We start from the raw sequence: 18485 nt of genomic DNA, 5'->3' as shown, positions 1-18485 counted from the left end.
AAAGGTCCGGATATGCAGGGCTGCCGAATACTGCATTTGTATCTAAGCAGAAAATAAATAATTTGATGAGTCTAAGCAACTGGGATTACGAGCAAGTTGCTCGTAATCCCACTGCAACGATCCAAGACAACCATTATATATACGGTACCAATGGCCCGGTCCTAGGCTAGGACTCGTAGCATATGTTCTATCAGGTTCTACCCGTATGGGCTATAGGGTACATAAATCCAAGATGGTGAACATAGTAAATTACAGAATGTAATTTACGAGACGTTACGCGGCGTAACATCTCGTGATCAGAGGATTCGACACTAGGGTTGAGACATGGGCTGGGATAGCATCGGGACACGGAAGCGTTACTGGCAAGAACGTTAAAAGCTCTCCTCAGCCGTTCACCGATCAAGCCGCCTGGAGAATTGGATTGAATCACAAAAAGGAGAAGCAGGTTTTGCTATCCCTGAGAATCAAATTCTATGCTTGTGGCGGGACGGTCAATCTCTTACTGGTACTTTCGGAGATATTATTACTACTACTGTTGTCAATTACTGGTATTGATAAGATTGAATCTATAGTATAGATTCTACAGTGGACGGCTTGTATCCAGGTGTTCACGGGGATACAAGCCGTGATGTGCCAGGATGTGACGTTGCCATAATTTATACCTTTCTGGTCCTTTGGCACCTATCCCAGTGCTTTCTTTTGAAACATTGTTTATTGATACATAACACTGCACTCTGCGCTGTAAAGCGCAAACTTTTCCAGACGACCGAAAATTAAAGCACACTTCAAGCGGGTACAGTACTGCACCCTGTTTTGTCGCCCTCGGACCTTTGATAAACTACCGGACATAACGCTTCTTTTGCCAAATATCCTCGGTTTCTATGCTAAAACTGGATGTGCTTGCAATCCTATGATCTGCCCCCGCGACAACGGCCCGTTGTCAACGGGGTGCATTATTTGTACTATAGTACTATACAGGACTAAACATGTGACAGAAGTTGCTTATCCTTGTATTTGATCTAGACACAACTCGGCGAAGGGTCAAAAATTGCTAGCCTCTCACTTCTCAAAGAGCCTTCGACCACTCCAGTAGTCGTGATATTTGTCAAGTTCAAGAGCACAATGTCAGTTCATTGTTGCAAACTCTTTTTCGTTATCGCCGCTCTTCTCATCTACGCCAGTGTGGCATCAACAGCAAAGAATTTGAAGCCCCATGCTGCTTTTGATAATTCTTTTCGTATGCCTGATACGAATTTGCCTGCCAGTCGGCGTTTGAGGACGATAGCTGATGTCAACTATGGACAGGAAGATAGAGCTATCTTTGGTATTACCGGTACGAAGATAAAAGATTTTGGAGCGAAGAAACTGCAGAAATTAACAGAAGGTGTGCAGACAAAAGCCCAACAACGCAAGGTAGACCGTTGGATTGCCGAAAGAAAAACTGAGGATTGGGTTTTTAAGCTTCAACAACTCGATGAAGAAGGCACCAATATTCTGAAAAGTCCGAAGTTGAGTACGTGGATGGACTTCGTAATAAAACGGGGCAAGGATCCCTACGACTTCCTGCTATTCAAACTAAGGCGGCGCTATGACAATGACGAACTAGCGAAAATGCTTGTTCTGTCAAAGAACGACGCTAGTTCGAGAGCGATTGCCGAGAAATTGGAGACGCTGCAGCTTGAGAAATGGATGAAAGACGAAAAATCAATTATCGACGTGTTCCGGTTTCTCAAGTTGAACGAAGAAGGGCTTACTCTTCTCAAAAGTCCAGTGTTGAGCACTTGGGTTTCTTACGTGGAAAAACTGAAGAAGGATCCGTATGAGTTGCTGTTCTTGGCGATCAAGTCGACTGGCTTCGATGAAGCAAAACTAGCAAAGATGATTGGCTCTGTAAAGGACGACACTAATACCGCGTTTATTGCCAAGAAAATGGAGGAACTACAGCTCGAGAAATGGGTGACTGCTGAAAAGAGTGGCGATGATGTCTTCAAAAATATCGGACTCGACAAGGAAGGAGACAAATTATTTGAAAGCCCAGTGTGGAGCACTTGGGTCGCGTATCTGAACAAGCAGAGAGGTAACTCACATGAGGAAATGTTCTCAGTGCTGAGGAATCGACTGGGGGATGTTGGTTTGACAAATGCTTTTGCGAGGGCGAAAGGAGACGACAGTAAGCTTACCAAAGACATCGCAGCAAAACTGGAAATGGATATTTGGCGGATGAATGGACATACCTCAGACGACTTGTTTAAAATGCTCAAATTGAACGAGAAGGGCGACAAGGTTTTAGAAAGCCCGACATTTTCTACCTGGGCGGCTTATGTGCTCAAGTTGGAGAGTTACAGGAAGACTCCAGATGAATTTGCTACTATCAGACAGCTAGAGAGACACTACGACGATGCCACACTTGCACGAATGCTTGCCAATTCGAAACGCCGAGCTGACACTGCAAGCACAAAAGGATACATCGCAGATTTGCAAGAATTGCAATTCAAAAAGTGGGTGGTTGAGAGGACGAGTCCCAATGTTTTCGCACTATTGGTACGTAAGAAATTCTTGACCAGCGATAGGGTGAAGCGTGATTTCCGTGATTTCCTTAAGCGCAATGCCGATAAATTCGAGTCAAGTTAGGCAGTACGAAATATCGTAGAGTACAGCCACCATGCGGAAGTCCAATGGCGTTTGTATTTGAGCAGTACCGGTAGGTAGGTATTCATAGCCCAAAGCCTACTACATAGTTGTACTTCGTTGATTCAAGAAAAACACATTTTCGGCACGAGAACAACATGTTGATGCTAGGCGATTCAATTCTACATGTAGGGTCTTACGCTAACGTAAAGACAGTGTCGTTTGGTTTTCTTCATCAATCGCGTTAAAACTCGGATACAGGAACGCGAAACGCGAAAAAAAACCGTGGAGAAACGCCTATGGGCTCACACGTGTCTTCTCGCTACATAGCTTGGTCATTGCACTACCAGTACTAGTTCTTGGACAACACAGAGCATCCCGACTGCAATAGCGGAGGGCTTGACCTGCTGACCGGTATGTTTATTATGACCAAGTATAGATGCATCAAAAGATATTTGTTCTATGTAGAGCCCTATACGATTGGCGTGTAGAGGTAGCACGGTTATATAGTCATGCTCCAGATACGCACAAGCGCGTCATCGCTTGCGGAGGCGAGCAGAAGCGCCTTCTTGCCTTTGTCCTCTATCAGCTGTGGACACCACCGGACGCAGTTTATGTCACTTGCGTGGGCTTCTTTCTGATGGATTGCAAGGTCGAAAGAGGTAGGAGTATCGCTCGGTTGGCCTTGGAACACACGGATGGCATTGTCGGCCGCTCCAGTCGCCAAGTAGTGGCCATGCTTGGACCAGTCCACGCTGAAGATGGTGCGTTCGTGGCAGTTTGGCAGTGTAAACTTCTGCCTCCACTGCTTCGGGCTGCAAACATAGTAAGTGTTAGCTAGAATCACACTTATAAAGTGATTGTGATGACACACCTTCCGTCCTCATTAACTTCCTTGCTATTGGGGTCGTACTGCCAGATGACCACGTCTGTGTCGTCCGACACCGACGCCATCTCCGTTCCTTGGGAACTCAGCGCGACGCCCCACACCGTCGCCGTGTGGCCCGTCAACGTCTTCTTGCAGTACCAGTCGTCATCGTTCTCAGCCCAAACGCGGATGGTATCATCATAACTGGCCGACACGAGAAGGTCTTCCTTCGGGTGCCAGGCCACGAACTTAACGTCCTGCGTATGGCCGTGTAGCACCGAAATGCACTCAAAGTCTGTGTCGGCGTCCGCTTCCCAGATCCAGACGCTCTTGTCCCGACTGCATGTGGCCAGATAGGAACCCGAGGGGCTCCAGGCCACGCTCTTAACCTCGCTCTCGTGGCCTTCGAGACTCGAGATAACTTCGTATGAGCTGCCCTGTTTCTCCCAAATGACTGTCGTTCCGTCGAAGCTCACGGAAGCCAGGTAGCGGCCATCAGGCGACCTAAAATTGACAGCGAATTAGTTACTAGTACTACAGATTGCCTGCTTCATAACTCGACGCGCACCATTCACAGGCTCGAATGGTACGAGTCTGAGCGTCCTCGAGGATGCCCACACACTCCCAGACGCCGCTATTGTTGGCGGCCCAGAGGCGGATAGTGCGGTCTCCACTGCACGACGCCAGTAACTTGCCGTCAAAGCGCCAGGACACGTGCCACGCGCGCTCGCTGTGGCCCTCCAGTGCGCACACCTGCTCCAGCTGATTCATTTCGGTCAATTAGTCAAATGGTTTTGAGTCACTCAACTGCAACAGAAGGTTAAGTTGCAGCAACGACATAATGTTGCTTGAACCCCGCATTAAGCTGGAGTAAGACCAGTCACTAACTGGAGCGGGACGTTACGATGAGCGCCATGAAGATGGACTTCATCTGCAAGGAGATCCCTTCCTCCGCTGGACCACCTGCCATGTCCACTCCTGTCGAGCCCGAGGACGCCGGTGTGAGCGATAACGAAGACTCGGAGGACGAGCAATTGGAGCATGCTGCCTGGCAGGATGTGGACTTGAATCCGGCCGTAGAATTGGTGGCCAAGCTCGTGCGCGAGTCGCTAGATGCCGGCAAGACGTATAACAAAAGCATTACGGCCAAGACATCGCAGCTGCTTACGGGCTGCGATAGCCTATTACTGGAGATTAAGAGCCTGGCTGAGGCCCGCGCTGAATCCCGCCAGCGATCGGACAAAGGCCCAGGCCAGGGTGGCGCCGGCTGCTCCTGCGGCCAAGCGATGGCCATGCTGCCGCTGCGCAACCCGGCCGAGCCGCTCGCCGGCTCGGCCGACGCGACGGCCAAGAAGCAGAACACACCCAAGGTGGACGAGGCCACCGAAGAGCAGACGGATCGCGCGCTGGCCAAAATGGAGGCGTCCATGGTCCGCCTTAGGGAGATGGCCGAGATCATCCAGGCCACCAGCATGCAAGGAGAGGCCAACTTGGTGTCCAAAGTGTCGTTGCAAACGGGTACGTTCCAGGCTCTGGAGGCGGCGGTGCAGGCCAGTGCTGCGGCTGCGACGGCCACAGCTATCGCTCAGGAACGTGGCCGATCGTCTTCGGCCTTCGGCCGGCTGTACATGCCACTGCAGGTGCAGAAACTTCAAGAATGGTACTATTCGTACCCGCGCCCACTACTCGACGAGCTCACGCTCATGCGCACGATTCTGAACTACCGACCGTACGCGAATCCGTTCCAGGTAGGCGGTCTTTCGCTGGCCCACGTGCGCGATTGGTTCAAGCGCCGTCGCTTCCGTGAGCGGATGCGTTATGTAAAGCTCGCAGTGGAGGCGGGCCACGACGCTCAAGCTGCGGAGGAGGAGATCGATCTGCGATTGGAGCAGAGGATTGCGCAGTTGCGGGCCTCAGTGGACCCGAACGAGCTGGTCAAGGAAGTAGACCGTGTACGCGCCCAAAGTTATCTGTTTGATGCGGCTGCGAATGCTTTCACTCGGCCGAACAATATCCGATCTTATATCGCGGCTTCCTACTCCGTGCCGACGACTGCTGACCAACAGGGAAGCAATGTTAGTGGCCGTGGAAAGCGACAGCGGACGCAGGACTCAGACCTTGATGATATTTCCATGGTGAAACACGCCACGGTACTGGAAGTGATGGCACTTCAAAACCGATTGCGCAGCCTGATTGACCAGCCAAAGACGACCGTCGTTACGAACGGGCTGCAGCAAGTGGTCGATCTGTTGCGTGCTATGAAAGTTGAGCCTGATGTGCGTATTCAATCGGGCCTGGTGGCCGATCTCAAGCAGATTTTGAAGATGTACACGAAGCCAACTCTGCTGCGCAAAGCCACAATCGCACTCTTGGAGAATTTGGGGATGAACCGCCGTGCTGTATTGGAGCAGGACGCTGATGACGACGCTCCGCTATCCGCACCAGCAAGCCCAGCGCTGAGTACAGCGTCGAGTGTACGTGGAAGAACAACGACGAAGTTGAATGCTTTGGAGAGTGGCAATGCGGCGTTCGACGACGATTCTTCCCTGCTTTTGTCTGGCGAGCCACCAAACAAGAAGGCCAAGCCAGCTGCACGACCAGCCAAGCCTCGTGCGAAGGAGAAAAAGGGGCGAGTTTTGCGCCCCATGAAGTTCTCGATGGACCAGCTCACGGCGCTTGAGGCGTGGTTCCAGCAAAAGTATAAACCATCACAGGAAGAAATGGAGAGCTATCTGGTGCAGCTGAATACCCCACCGCTACGCGACCTGAAGAAGCAGACGGTGGACGTGAATATGACGCAGCTGCGTCGATGGTTCAATAAGCGGCGGTGTCTGCGTCGTCCTCCGTTTGCGCTGATGACGCAGCAAGAGGCGGCCAAGGAAGGATCGAAAAACCCAGCGGTTCTGAAGGCTGTGTCGGCTCCAAGCAATGGTGTAGAGTCCATGGAAAGTGTACAAGGTGCTGACGATGTCGAAGATGCGAGCTCCGAGCTCGAAGGACAGCGGAGGACACCCGAAGGACGCCTCTCATATGATACTAATGATGACGACGACGATGATGATTCGAGCGACAACGATAGCAGTGACGATGATTCGAGCGACAACGACGATGCCGATGATGATAGCAGTGACGATGGAGAACATCTTATCGGCGCAGCACTGGCCTAATTGTTGTCGGTGTCGCTGTCAGTGGTATCCCCCGCAACTTCTGAGGGCAGCAAGTTGTTGATTGCTATTTAGCGAGTCCTGATGTCCGAATAGTGCAAAGCAGCTCTCATTAAGTCTAAAACGATCCTCTCTCACCCTTATTACCTCTGGTTTTGCAACAACCTAAAGGACTGCCTAGCAGCAGATCGTACATGCATGTCTAGTTGCTAGCTTCACGTTGTTTTGCTGATCCTGATGGAGATACTCGAATGGTTTACTCAGCAGAGGCGTGAGTAGCTATTTCGAAAGACTCGTCTTCTTCTGATGCAGCATTGACTGCTGGAGCAGCACTATCTATCGTCCAGCAATTCATGAGATTCAGGAGGCGGAAGGCCGCTACTTCCGTCAAATCTCGGATCCTGGACGTCGTACGTGTCAAATGCGGTGAGGTCTGTATGAGATGTTTCTTCAGTTGGATCGGTAGAGTCTACAATTTTGCAGCGCCATCATTGACGGTTAATTGTTAATCAATGATCAAGGTTAAAAGTCGACTTACCTACTTGACCTGGATAGTCAGCTCCTTGAGAATCATTATCGACAACACCTTGAGCATCGATCCCACCAGATTCACTCTCGAAAGTCACTGCTTCAGGCCGTTCGGTTGCGCCTCCCGAATCAGTAGCTTGCTCTGTGTACACTGTTGGTAGGGGGTTTTCAGCATGTTCATTTAGTGAACTTACACCGACAGCATCAGTCTCAGTATCCATACGCTCCGTGCTCTGTGCAAACTCGTCTTGCTCGTAAAGAAATTCGTCGTTTTCGGGTTCACTAGCTACTGTCGACTCAGGTGGTGCTTCATTCATCGCCACAGCAACTGGTTCAGAATTTTGCGCCTCAACATGAATGTATTCATTGTCATTGTGTTCCCGGGTCTCCACATCAGTTGCTTCTGCCTCGTGCGGTGTTTCTACTGGTAACTCACTTGTCTGTTCCTGATCGTCTGCACCAAATGTAGGGTAGTCGTACTCGGTGTCTGGGGTCATGCTAGCATAACCTGTAGTCTCAATTTCAGCATCGAGCGGATCGCTCTTATTCTGCTGATCTAACACATCTTCGGGGGACATGTCAATATTTGGTTTATCCACTTGGTCTACATGCTCATCACTTTGAAACTCTAAGGGATTACCTTCACCTCCATCGTTTTTGTCGATCTGTGTAGTGTTTTGCAACTCAGTTCCGTCAAAAGTGAGTTTGTTTCCATCAAGAAGCACTTCAGTATCGTTTGGTGCTTGTTCGTATGCGTCAGTCGCGACGAGCTCAATTGGTCTATGATTTCTTGCATTTTCATCGATAAACACATGATCTTGGTCAGCGAGATTAACATCACTTTTGGGTGACACGTCTCGTTGAAGCGTATTAACTGTGGGTAGCTTGTCTGCCGGGGTAGTATCATCATGGAGCTGAGTGTCCCGGATTTCTTCAACATTTTGTGGAGGAGAAGAGATATTGTTGCCCTCCTTTTCATCAGCTCTATCGATAGGTCCAATTACTTGGAATTGCTCGAGTGCATTCTGAAGTGTTACCTCTTGCGTTATGGGTGGTTCTGTTCCGCTCGCAAATTCCAATATCCATTTTGTGAACTCAGACTTGGTGATACTTTGTGAAGATCCCTTGTTCAACTCACGATATGCTTGCAACGTGACTGTCTCCAGTTCTTCATCTGAGGGAATAGTACCCACACCAGCCATCACGCAGAATCCCCGCGCGCAGCACAATAACGAAATCGTCTACCGCACATGCAAAATAAATTGAGTACTGTTCACGCGAACAAATACGAAGAAGTAGTATTTCGTACCATTTCATCCATCGATATTTGCTCCGTACCATCGAAATCCAATGCGTCGAAGATAACTGCAAAGCAATTGTTAGCATTCTTGGTACATACTTACGTATGGATATTCACGCTTTCAAGCATTACTTCCAGCCTTTTCTAGCGCAGGTCCAGAGCTTACAAGACACGCCCCGCATATAAATGCTAGAGCATTGATACTAGTCATCACACAAACTCGACAATTCATTAGCATAATAACCGATTATGACCGGATACCTCAAGTGCAACGTACATTCCGGTGCGGCTTTGGAAGGCATCAATAATGCGTTCAGCCCACTCCCTGTCACCCCCCACCAAACCGGCAAGCCCCTGTGAGTCCAAACCGAAGTCCATATCCTTGTCCTTGTATGTCTGCAACAACCCTCGAGAGGCCTTGAGGTCCCCTGGTACATCAAATTCGTCAGTGATCCAGGTCACTGTTCGACCTGTTTACTTCTTTTGCTCGTACATGTTGCCAGACGCTCGAATGCCGGCGCTAAAGGCGACGCCTTGGACGCTGAAGTGCCCATGGCTGGCGAAATTAATCTCTAATAGTTTCGAAGAGGCGGAACTGTAGAAGTTGATTTCATGGTCGTCGTTTCAACACGGTATTCACATGTCAACACGGTAATTTATATATCAACATTTGTAAGAAAAACATACAAGCCCATTTTTCTGTAATATAAAGCAATAAAGGTCCGTAATTGTATTAGTTACCATTGGTAACTTACCAAAACATATTACCCAAAATTGAATAAAATTCAAAATTATTTGTCAATTTCAACATTTGCAATTATTTTAAACAGTTTCCTTTGTGTAAAATATAGTTTTCAACGTTCTATCGCTCAAATATGACGATCAGTAACAAGGAGCTGGACGCCAAGCTGCGCGCATTGCAGGCCAAGACGCTGGTGGAGGAAGGAGACTGGGCGGAGCAAGGCCGCAAGCTCTTCGAGTTCGAAGAGAAGTTCCTGCGTGACACGTTGTTGGAGGGCAACATCCTTACGGGCTGGGGTGAGCCGCGAACTGCACCCGTGCGATTCCGCAACGCCGGAGTGCGCAAGCGCAAGCGTGAGCGACAGGAGGCGGCAGCCGAGCGTGCTGGCAAACCTCTTGGTTCCTTGGCACCCACGCTGTCGGCTGAGGAGCAGCTCAAAGTGGACCGCCACCGCCTGGCGTCCTACTCGTCTGTTTATTCGCCTGCGGAGGCACTGCACGCGACGATGGAGGAGCGCGAACGTAAGTTGGTGGAGAACAGGAGCAAGAAGAAAAAGCTACAGCCAGTAGCGGCGACTGTGGCTAAGTAAAGACGAAATTCTAACTGCCTAACTACCAAAATGTATTCAATGGGGTTGTATGCATTGCAAGTAACGACGCAAGCGACTTGACTGACCTGTTGACGTCGAGAAGGTGATGTACGACGTTCGCAGGTGAAGTCTTGTTGCTGTTCTGTTTACATGGCAGCGCTTGGCATCGTCCCTGGGTGGCTTTTAGCAGGTGAAGAACATGAGGGCTTCGCCCGCCACCATCATGGCTAGCGAGAACAGCATGAAGGTGCCGTACGTGATGTTAAGCCAGTGGCACACGAGGCTAATCACTGTGAATGCCCACGACGTCACCTTAAACGTGATCGCCCATGCGAGGTAGTGGTAGAACATGTTCTTGAGGATGAAACTGGTGCTCACTCGGGTGCCAATGTAGTCCGGAACATCCTCGGTAAACGCCTTCAGGTAAATGCGACGCAGCGCCAACCGGTTCTGGTTGCGGTTCAGATTCGGGTCCGACTTGTACTCTGGCAGATAACGCACCAACGTCTGCATACAAAAAGCAACGTCAATAACGCAGCATAAGCATTCATCAACCTCTGTGTGCAACTTACGTGTCCGGGGATGCTAAACAGACGTCCAGGAGGCCAGAGCTCGTACGCACCGAACACGATGGAGGGCACCACGTTCTTCTTCGTGTCCTCACTTAAGTAGAATGGCCCCTTCTTGAATTCCTGCAGCTGTAAATTGCATACAATGGCGTTAAATTCTCAATAAAAAAGGTGAATCGAGCACATTGCATCGCTTACCAGTCCGTCCTTCGAACGCGTGCCTTCGGGCGAGATGCAAACGGAGTTACCACGCTCGTTTACCGACACTGCCAGCTCCTTCAAACTCTTCAGCGCCGATTTGCTATAATAAAAACACAAGTCACAAAAGCCATTAGCGTCCCCAAAATCTCAAGTACTAACCACATAGCGAGCGTACCGATGCGAGCGGTCAATGGCCACAAAGTCAAAGCCCCAACGAGCCGACCAGCCGAGGAAAGGCACCAGAAAAATGCTTTTCTTGGCCGCAAACTTGAAGGCAACTGGCGACGATCCGTTGACAATGAAGCCGTCGAGGTTGGACGAGTGGCTGTGCAGCAGCAAAAGTATCCAAGTTAGTCACTTCCTCTAGACTTTATCTGATATTTACTTCCTTACCTGAACATGCAGACAACCGAGTCCTTAAGGTCAATCAGGTTCTCAACGCCCTCAACTTTCATGTCAGTGCAGGCTGTGACGCAGACCATGGCGGCAGTGCCCCAGGACACGATATCCATAGGCAGGTAGTTCTTCTTGACGCCCATCTTCTTGAGTATCGGGTTGAGCCACTTGAGTGGAATGAGAATAGTCACGCAGCTCAGCCAGCCCACAAGCACCAGCGCCATTGTGAGCATGCGCACGACCATGTAGATCTTCTCCAAGGGAGAGGAACTGGCCGGCAGTACGTCCAGTTTGAGCTGCTTACGCACTGCATCCAGCTTCTCATTGGCCTCCTTCATTTCCGGAGCAGTAAGCCATTGATTCTCGATACCCATTTCGTTCATACGCTCCTCCAGCTCGATGCGGATGAGCTCACTGTCATGGTAAAGTTTGCGTTTGGTCTGGTTGCGCTTGGCTAAAGAGCCCTCCTTAGCCAGCGCCAACGTGGCTGGCAAACGCGCCTCAATATCGGCGAGTCGCTTTTCGAAGCGCACGTCCTGCAGCACCTGCGCGGGCGTGGCGGTCATGGCGGGGGAATAGCTGCTGATACCTCGAGGTCTCTGATAGTGATGACTCGACCAGATACCGCTTTTCGACAGCGTCACTGAGCCGATTCGTGATTGGCAGAAAAATGATCGATGACAACGACGAGCGTACCAAAACTATGGTACAAATGCATGTCAACGAGTATTGCGTGCAAGTTGCACTGCAACATGATACATTCATACGTACGATATCTGCATAAACTCTCTATATATTTGAGAGCTCTATCGTTGTTTCTCTACTTGTTGGCAACAGCATCTTGAAGCATGAGGAGACAGTATGCGTCCAATGCAGCGTATCCCACCTGCTGAGGTGTCAGCGGACGTCGCTCCCAGTCGCTTTTCTGTTGCAGCTTCGAAAGAGGGTACTCAAGTGCCTGCTTGATGTAAGTACTGAGTCCCTTCTGTCTACGGCGGCGGCGCTGGAGCATTTCCGATGACGAGGCTTCGTCGCTGTGAGTTGGGATGACAGTCCCGTCAGCCGGATGCGTCGTTGCCACTAGCGTTTCAAACGAGAAGTCCAGCACGTTGACAAACTTATCAAAGCACTTGGCTTCCGGGAATGACCAGCGCAGTCGCTTGATGTCGCCGTCGATGGCAAAGCCGATCTTAACGATATTCTCCGAGGTGAACAAGTGCTCAAAAAGTTCTTCCAAGTCACCGATTGCCATCTCCACGAAGTCAAAGATGAACACGTAGTCGTCGCAAGCGACTTGCAAGATCGAGCACTTCGACGGCACTGCAGCTCTGCTATCTGGACGCCACTCAGCGTCGAGCCCTAGCCGAGTCACACAGTCTCGCATCAACAGATCCGTGGCTAACGACAAGGCCTCATCGCTGTCTACCACCACGATGTGATCCTGAGCAAGCGGGATCTTCAGATACGCTGTTTCATCTGTAGGAGTAGCGGACGCGTCAGCATACACGGGTTTTGGCATTGCAGCGCGAGCCTGCATCATGTAGGGCATGAATTCAGCCTCGTGTTCCAGCTTGAACTCTCGAATAGCCTTGTACGTATACCGAAAACTGGACGAATCATCTTCCTCCTCCTCCGCGGCAGCGTTCTCCAACTCGATCACTTCTCGAACGAATTGACGACGCATTTCCACCGAAGTGTCGATATCCGACTTGAAGAACATGAGCACATTGCTCACTCCGTTGAACACAAACATCTCGGCGAATTTCGGTCCAAGATACGCCGCCGTCGCTGCATCGTACAGTTCCGGTCGACGCATCAAGAACCCCATGGTCTTATCAACGCTATCCGTTTCCAAAGCATCCTGACAAAACGCCAATAGTTCCGTGCGATGCGAGCGATGCAGATACACGACATCATCCAACTCTTTCACAATGTGCACCGACAAGAGCGACAGCTGGCTCACGCAGTACTCAGCGTGTCGTTCCTCCATCGGCAGCTCGTCTGTTACCACCACTAGTAGCTGCTTGGCCAACTTGCCTAGCGTTCGGAACGTCAAGTCCAGAAAGCGTAGTGACACGACCGACCGGAGTAGAAAGAGACACGGGTCAGGAGTTATCATAAGCGCGTCTCGAATGGACTGCTCGGCAGCAGCCTTGGAGTCCTTGTCTCGACTAGTCGTAAGGACTTGCATCGCATGCTGCGAAAACATCAACGGAGAGCACGATAAGTTCGACTTCGAGCACCAATACCTGAAGCTCGCTGAATCTCGATCCGGCCCAGTAATAAGTGTGATATCCTTTTCAGCTTCCAGAGATTCACGATCCTTAAAGACTTCCTCAAAGATGGCGCGACGTGCGTACAGCGTCTTCATTGCAACTTTGCGAGACGATTCGTCAAACGTGTTCCCGCGACGAGTGTACTTAAAGTAAAACTCGCGAAGCATCGAGTCGTACACTGGCACAGGCATTATTAGCGCGGCTTCTTGAAAATGCTGCAGCATTGTTTGAGCTTCTGACACAGTATCATGCTGGATACAACACATGAACAACGCAATTTCCGTGGTAGCGGAACGTTGGTAGCCGTGCTTCAACATAGCTCGAAGTGCCTCCTCTGCTCCAGTCGAGTTGTTCTTGTAGGCGCAAGATTTCACCAGTTCCTCCAGAAAGCTTTGCCTTTTCGCCTTCACGCCAGACGCACCCACAGGAAGTTCGTGCACCAAAATGTTAAGTCCCTCCAAATGACGGTATCCATGCATACGTGCTACTTCGACGCCCATCCGCTGTGTAAACACGATCTTGTCTTCGTGCGCTAGAGCAATCAACTCGGCAATGTGGTCGCAATTTGTTAGCAAATATGCCCCGCGGACAAATTTTCGGTACAACGGCAACTCCCGCGTGATCTCCGGTAGATCTTCGATTTCTTGGACAATTTGCCAAGCAAGAGGCTCATCACCGCAGCACATGTACGCGTCAACGATAGAAACGTAGGTCTTGGACGTAGGCTTAAGGTGAGGTTGAGGTGGGATTGGCTCGCCTTCGTCTTCGCTGGCTGGCTGCCACCCTTTTGTTGCGAGATCGCGCATCGCCTGGACAATTACCGATACATCCTCTTTCCACTTCCGTTTCCTGCACTGATGAATGAGCGTCTCGAAGTCATTGCTGAATAAATCCAATAAATAACGTTAGCAATATAAGAAAACAGTCAGGTACAGTTTGTTCTTACACAGTCACGATAGAGCCGCTCTGAATACGCGCAATGAGTCGGTTAATGTCGTGGTGAACCACAGCTTTCCGAACAGATTGTGATGTCTGGTGTCCCAGACACCCAAGCGTCTTCGTGCCATCAGCAGCAGACGTTCCCTCTTCCATCTGCAAGTTCACAACCCGATCTCGTTCGTCCGAGGTCAACACTCCCTTCCCAACCCAGTCATCAAGAACCGGTTCCAAGCCATCGTAGTCCAGTAACTTAGCAACCTGACCGACTGTATGGAAGAACCGATCATCTGACCGGAGCTTCGGTGAGTGCGTTGCAATCTCCTTCAACACCTTCGTCGCTACGACTCGATCCTTCCTACGCGCACAAGTCTCCAATGCCTCCAGAAACAATGCCTCGTCAAAAGCTCCATCTTCTCGAGCATGAGTCAGAAACTCAAGGCACTGTTGTACTCCAACTCCATCACCCAAACCAACGGCACGAATCAATGTCGTGTATGTCACCACGTTCGGCTTGGACGTCGACAGCCGCATCTCCTCGTATTTCTACCATGAATTACACCAGAACTTATTAGTCTCGCAAAAACACACTCAGGAATTGCTTTTAAAACTTACCTCAATTGCAGCAGGTAAGTCTCCGTTCCGAGCAATGACGTCGATTAGTGCCGTGTACGTGAACACATCGGGCTGGTAGCCGTGCACCTCTAGCAGGTCGAAAGCTCGCTGGGCTTCCTTCACACTGCCAGCCCGTTGACTGGCCGTGACTATTGTGTTGAGTGCATAGCTCGGCTGTAGCATTGGAAGTTTGGGAATGTTGCGAGATATGTCACCCTGTGTAGCCAGCAGCACCAACCACTCCACGAATGCAAAAGCGCGCTCGATAGCTTCGTCCTCGCGGCTCCCGTCCTTGTGCAACCCGGTTTTCATCCAGCGGAAAATCGGGCGCAGGAATACGCGCGTTTCCCAAGAGGAATAATCATCGCCAGCGTCTAGCAACTTGCGCACCAACGGCCCGCAGACCTCGTCCTCTTCCCAGCGAATCTCCATCACTTTTGAACCCAAACATGAAAAAGGCACCTTCGAACAATTGTGTGTGGCAAACATAAAATAGGGCTAAGTTGAAGTGAAAAAAAGGCAACGTGGCATGTAAATGTATGTGGGAGCAACAGCAACGTGCAGTAGCTCCCAATATACACACGATATCATTTGAGTAAATCTTGAGTCTTGAGAAGTAATGTTGTCTTCGCGACAGTATTTACCAGTCATCATCTTCATCGTCGTCATCCGAGTTGTTGACTTTAATTTCTCCATCTAATGGTTGATCGGCCGAGTTTGGTTGGGAATCCGAAGGTTGTGACGAAGGGCTTCTCTGTGTTAGCTCTGCCACGTCAAAATTGTCGGAGTGGCGAGGCATTGATGGTGGGTCGAACACCGTTCCCGGCGCGAATCGAACACTAACTGCTTTCTTCGGCTTTGGGGATGCTGGTGATTCTTCACTATTTGATTTTCCTTCTGGTGTCGATGATGTGGACGTCCTACGTAGGAAAGAGATAGAACGCACATTATTTCACCCTTTACACTCGGAGAAATATTTGTTGCAGCCAACGTACCTGTTCTTCGCATTCTGCTTCGTAATCAAGCTAACAAGACGCGAGCTAGCATCCAAAACCTCCCTACGCTCTTGTGAACGGCTCAAATCCGCGGATGACTCGTCGTTGGTCGTCTTTTTGAGCAATTTGCTCCACTGCCATTTGCCCAGCCCATTTTCTTGGTCTTGGTTGTTAGTTGACGCGGCACCTTTCCCTCGTTTGCTCTTCTTTTTCGTAGTAGTGGTCGCCGCCGCAGGATCTATTCGTACGGGTGGATTTCGATGAATCACTTGTCGCTGTGAGAGGAACGTCAACTCCGCCGAGGTGTCACGGACCGTGCTGTGCTGCAGTAATTGCCGTGCTGCCTGTTCGCTTCTGGATGCTTGGTTGTCGTCATAATCGTCGTTGTCACTTTCCTGCTGGGACTCGATTTCTTTTGCTTTGTTAAATATCTCAACCGGATCCTCGATGGTCGAACTATTTGAATGTTTCTTCGCAACAAACACTCGTCGGACATTTCGCGGTGTGATGTTAAGGTAGCTCTTTCGTCTACCTGTCACTGGTGCGTCAGTGGGAGTAAATACTGACACCTTGTACAACTGAACACCCACACCAGCAACGAGCGCTGGCCCTAGTTGCTCAACAAGTTCCCGATGGAAATAACCCTCCACTTCTTCTCCAGTCGGATCCTGCAGCAAATCAACTAGTTAATGCTAACCCACTAATGATACCACCAAGCAGTATTTAACTTTACATGGAGAACAGCCACGATCTCTTCTTCAACATAGCGCACAGACTTGATCAGCACTAAGAGCTGCATTCATGTACATATATTTCGGTGATAAGAACAAAAGTATCGGCAAATAGTATCACAAAGCCGTTTACCTGAGGAATCTTTGTAAGTGCTTCATCACTCTCCACGATTTTCCCAACTGTGCACTTCAAACTGCCAATCCTGATGCTGCCTACAACATCAAACACTCTTCGCACTTATCCTCTCAGCGCTAGAAGCGACAAAGATTCCTAGTCTTACCGTAGAGTGTCCCTGATACAGCGGGCATGCCCAGATACTGGCACATGTCCACCCACGGGCCTTGGTCGAACACCGTTGCGATCGTAACCGAGTACCGATCCGAGTTGGCGCTGGCAATGCGACTGTGGTCTCCCTGTGAGCTGTCCATCCTGCCATCGACCGTCAATACGTAGCTCCAGTTATTGCAATAGCTGTCAGTACAGCACGCACTGGTCCGCGCGCTTCTTCATGACATCCTGCAGTGGCCCCGGTACGTGGCGCATCCACTTGAGAATGCTCTGCTGGGATCCCAGCTCTGTTAGCCATCCAGTCTCTAGCAGTTAGCCACGCAATTCTACGGATGGTTCACAGAGGATGCAACCAACACACCCTCCTCCTCTTCATTGCGCCGCCGTTTGCCAGCTAGAGTGACGCCGCCCGCCGCCATGTCTTCATCCTCGCTGCCACTCATGTCGTGAGGTGCTAACAATTTGAAGCACAACAACGAAAAGAAGACTGCATACAAAACTCTAGTATAACAGGACTTGTCGAAGGTGGCGAGGACGTAATTGACAATCAAGTCTGAAAAACGGAGTTGCCCGAGATGACACTCCAAACGAACAGGACATCATGGTCACCAAGGAGATACCGACATGGTGCGTCCTGTAGCAATTTTACTGGTGGATGCACTTTGCAAACATATCCGGCATTTACAGCCAGAGTGCGTAGTAGCTTGTACTATGTGAACCTCATTCATTAAATCAAAACGTCGCGACAGGTATCTGCTTGACCTTCTCTCCTCCTACGATACTAGCGTAATTAAAACAGCGGCATGACGTTGCGGTGGAAGAAGACGGTGAGACCCAGCAGCATAATGAACACCTGAAACCACAGGAAGGGCGACATCTTGATTTCCCTTCGCATCTGCATCTTGGCCACGCGTAGCTCCTCTGCTTCCTTGGCCAGACATGCAACACACGTGGGTGTGACACCGACAGGCACCGACAGGCGGTCCACCGGCGCGTCGCACTTCTTGCAGCTCGCCATCTTCGTCACCTTGCCACTTGCGATGTCTGCCTCGAGCTGTGCGCGCTTCTCCTTCTCCTCCTTCTCGCGGCGGGCAGCCACGATCTGCGGGCCGCGGATCAGGTTCAGGTACAGGAACAGCAGCGAGTTCATGACTGGTGGCAGGCAGCGGGGCGGTGAACTACAGCTCTTGAATGCTTTCTGGTCGATTGCCAACTGAGACTTGTGAATGAAGAGAGTGTCGACGAATCGCACTTAATCTAGGGTCATATATTAACCAGTATGTTTGAGGAGATGGGCTCAACTAGTGAAGTGAGACTGTATCTCTTTTGAACTTTTCAAAACACCGCCACTCGAACTCGAGCATGACGGAGCCGGGATTACTTCAAGAGACCAGGCACCAGTGAGATGGAGAACTCGTTGTGCCGGTTCAAGGCACGTCGCACATGCCGATGGTGCCGGCGGCATGTGAGGAGATCGTTAAAAGTAATGACTGACACCGATAGCTCGTCGTACAGTAGTGCCGGAAGTCAGCCACAGCTCGCAGACGAATCTCAGTGCTGTGGCATCAAGTTAATGGCAGCGAGGCCGCCGTTAAACGCTGCTGGATGCAAAAACTGGCGTAAGCTTATCGGGCTCTGTTTGTTGCTTGCCCGGTATC

General features: G+C 50.3%; 9 protein-coding genes across 14 annotated transcripts; 3 read left to right on the top strand and 6 right to left on the bottom strand.

Annotated features, from left to right (window-relative positions):
• Nucleotides 1–1122: 1122 nt before the first annotated feature.
• On the top strand, nt 1123–2631 carry PPTG_09353 (hypothetical protein; the record flags this gene model as incomplete). The annotated part of the gene is made up of 1 exon (XM_008904288.1): nt 1123–2631. One exon carries the CDS (start codon nt 1123–1125, stop codon nt 2629–2631), a length of 1509 nt encoding a protein of 502 aa, XP_008902536.1.
• Nucleotides 2632–2793: 162 nt separating this feature from the next.
• Nucleotides 2794–4280, bottom strand: PPTG_09352 (hypothetical protein). The gene is made up of 3 exons (XM_008904287.1): nt 4065–4280; nt 3503–4000; nt 2794–3443 (listed from the first exon to the last, which is right to left on the bottom strand). The coding sequence occupies exons 1-3, from the start codon at nt 4265–4267 to the stop codon at nt 3131–3133; spliced, it is 1014 nt and encodes a 337-aa protein (XP_008902535.1). The 5' UTR covers nt 4268–4280; the 3' UTR covers nt 2794–3130.
• Nucleotides 4281–4305: 25 nt separating this feature from the next.
• On the top strand, nt 4306–6823 carry PPTG_09351 (hypothetical protein). The gene has a single exon (XM_008904286.1). It carries the CDS (start codon nt 4402–4404, stop codon nt 6661–6663), a length of 2262 nt encoding a protein of 753 aa, XP_008902534.1. The 5' UTR covers nt 4306–4401; the 3' UTR covers nt 6664–6823.
• PPTG_09350 (hypothetical protein) lies at nt 6749–9042 on the bottom strand (the record flags this gene model as incomplete). The annotated part of the gene is made up of 6 exons (XM_008904285.1): nt 6749–7129; nt 7199–8429; nt 8498–8553; nt 8621–8691; nt 8766–8916; nt 8982–9042. The coding sequence occupies 6 exons, from the start codon at nt 9040–9042 to the stop codon at nt 6993–6995; spliced, it is 1707 nt and encodes a 568-aa protein (XP_008902533.1). The 3' UTR covers nt 6749–6992.
• A 267-nt stretch (nt 9043–9309) lies between these two features.
• On the bottom strand, nt 9310–11634 carry PPTG_09348 (hypothetical protein). The gene is made up of 5 exons (XM_008904283.1): nt 10983–11634; nt 10765–10914; nt 10587–10689; nt 10392–10517; nt 9310–10326 (listed from the first exon to the last, which is right to left on the bottom strand). Exons 1-5 carry the CDS (start codon nt 11549–11551, stop codon nt 10003–10005), a joined length of 1272 nt encoding a protein of 423 aa, XP_008902531.1. The 5' UTR covers nt 11552–11634; the 3' UTR covers nt 9310–10002.
• Nucleotides 9331–9948, top strand: PPTG_09349 (hypothetical protein). Its single transcript, XM_008904284.1, has one exon. It carries the CDS (start codon nt 9364–9366, stop codon nt 9817–9819), a length of 456 nt encoding a protein of 151 aa, XP_008902532.1. The 5' UTR covers nt 9331–9363; the 3' UTR covers nt 9820–9948.
• Nucleotides 11635–11700: 66 nt separating the features above from the next.
• On the bottom strand, nt 11701–15299 carry PPTG_09347 (hypothetical protein). Its single transcript, XM_008904282.1, has 3 exons — nt 14813–15299; nt 14208–14743; nt 11701–14143 (listed from the first exon to the last, which is right to left on the bottom strand). The coding sequence occupies exons 1-3, from the start codon at nt 15242–15244 to the stop codon at nt 11806–11808; spliced, it is 3306 nt and encodes a 1101-aa protein (XP_008902530.1). The 5' UTR covers nt 15245–15299; the 3' UTR covers nt 11701–11805.
• Nucleotides 15287–17381, bottom strand: PPTG_09346 (hypothetical protein). Of its 6 annotated transcripts, XM_008904276.1 has the most exons (7): nt 17189–17381; nt 17030–17114; nt 16820–16968; nt 16672–16751; nt 16541–16600; nt 15808–16475; nt 15287–15732 (listed from the first exon to the last, which is right to left on the bottom strand). In XM_008904276.1, exons 1-7 carry the CDS (start codon nt 17268–17270, stop codon nt 15453–15455), a joined length of 1404 nt encoding a protein of 467 aa, XP_008902524.1. In that variant the 5' UTR covers nt 17271–17381; the 3' UTR covers nt 15287–15452. The 6 variants fall into 6 exon arrangements, with proteins under 6 accessions (XP_008902524.1, XP_008902529.1, XP_008902526.1 ...); XM_008904281.1 differs by having other exon boundaries at nt 17030–17381; XM_008904278.1 differs by having other exon boundaries at nt 15287–16475.
• A 49-nt stretch (nt 17382–17430) lies between these two features.
• Nucleotides 17431–18120, bottom strand: PPTG_09345 (hypothetical protein). The gene has a single exon (XM_008904275.1). The coding sequence runs from the start codon at nt 17975–17977 to the stop codon at nt 17618–17620; it is 360 nt and encodes a 119-aa protein (XP_008902523.1). The 5' UTR covers nt 17978–18120; the 3' UTR covers nt 17431–17617.
• Nucleotides 18121–18485: the final 365 nt, after the last annotated feature.

Source organism: Phytophthora parasitica (genome assembly GCF_000247585.1).
Source record: "Phytophthora parasitica INRA-310 unplaced genomic scaffold supercont2.17, whole genome shotgun sequence".
In the NCBI taxonomy this organism is placed as follows: domain Eukaryota; phylum Oomycota; class Peronosporomycetes; order Peronosporales; family Peronosporaceae; genus Phytophthora; species Phytophthora nicotianae.
Note: the sequence above shows the minus strand (reverse complement) of the source record. Positions and strands in the feature narration are given on the sequence as shown.

Coding starts and splice junctions, on each gene's coding strand:
- PPTG_09352 (XM_008904287.1), bottom strand. CDS start 4,267: ATGAATCAGCTGGAGCAGGTGTGCGCACTGGAGGGCCACAGCGAGCGC. Junction 4,001..4,064: donor ACCATTCGAGCCTGTGAATG/GTGCGCGTCGAG, acceptor TGTCAATTTTAG/GTCGCCTGATGGCCGCTACC. Junction 3,444..3,502: donor GAAGTTAATGAGGACGGAAG/GTGTGTCATCAC, acceptor CTATGTTTGCAG/CCCGAAGCAGTGGAGGCAGA.
- PPTG_09351 (XM_008904286.1), top strand. CDS start 4,402: ATGAGCGCCATGAAGATGGACTTCATCTGCAAGGAGATCCCTTCCTCC.
- PPTG_09349 (XM_008904284.1), top strand. CDS start 9,364: ATGACGATCAGTAACAAGGAGCTGGACGCCAAGCTGCGCGCATTGCAG.
- PPTG_09348 (XM_008904283.1), bottom strand. CDS start 11,551: ATGACCGCCACGCCCGCGCAGGTGCTGCAGGACGTGCGCTTCGAAAAG. Junction 10,915..10,982: donor TCGGTTGTCTGCATGTTCAG/GTAAGGAAGTAA, acceptor GCTGCTGCACAG/CCACTCGTCCAACCTCGACG. Junction 10,327..10,391: donor TGTTTAGCATCCCCGGACAC/GTAAGTTGCACA, acceptor TTTTGTATGCAG/ACGTTGGTGCGTTATCTGCC.
- PPTG_09347 (XM_008904282.1), bottom strand. CDS start 15,244: ATGGAGATTCGCTGGGAAGAGGACGAGGTCTGCGGGCCGTTGGTGCGC. Junction 14,744..14,812: donor ACTTACCTGCTGCAATTGAG/GTAAGTTTTAAA, acceptor AATTCATGGTAG/AAATACGAGGAGATGCGGCT. Junction 14,144..14,207: donor AGCGGCTCTATCGTGACTGT/GTAAGAACAAAC, acceptor GGATTTATTCAG/CAATGACTTCGAGACGCTCA.
- PPTG_09346 (XM_008904276.1), bottom strand. CDS start 17,270: ATGAGTGGCAGCGAGGATGAAGACATGGCGGCGGGCGGCGTCACTCTA. Junction 16,601..16,671: donor CACTTACAAAGATTCCTCAG/GTAAACGGCTTT, acceptor ACATGAATGCAG/CTCTTAGTGCTGATCAAGTC. Junction 16,476..16,540: donor AGATCGTGGCTGTTCTCCAT/GTAAAGTTAAAT, acceptor GATTTGCTGCAG/GATCCGACTGGAGAAGAAGT.
- PPTG_09345 (XM_008904275.1), bottom strand. CDS start 17,977: ATGAACTCGCTGCTGTTCCTGTACCTGAACCTGATCCGCGGCCCGCAG.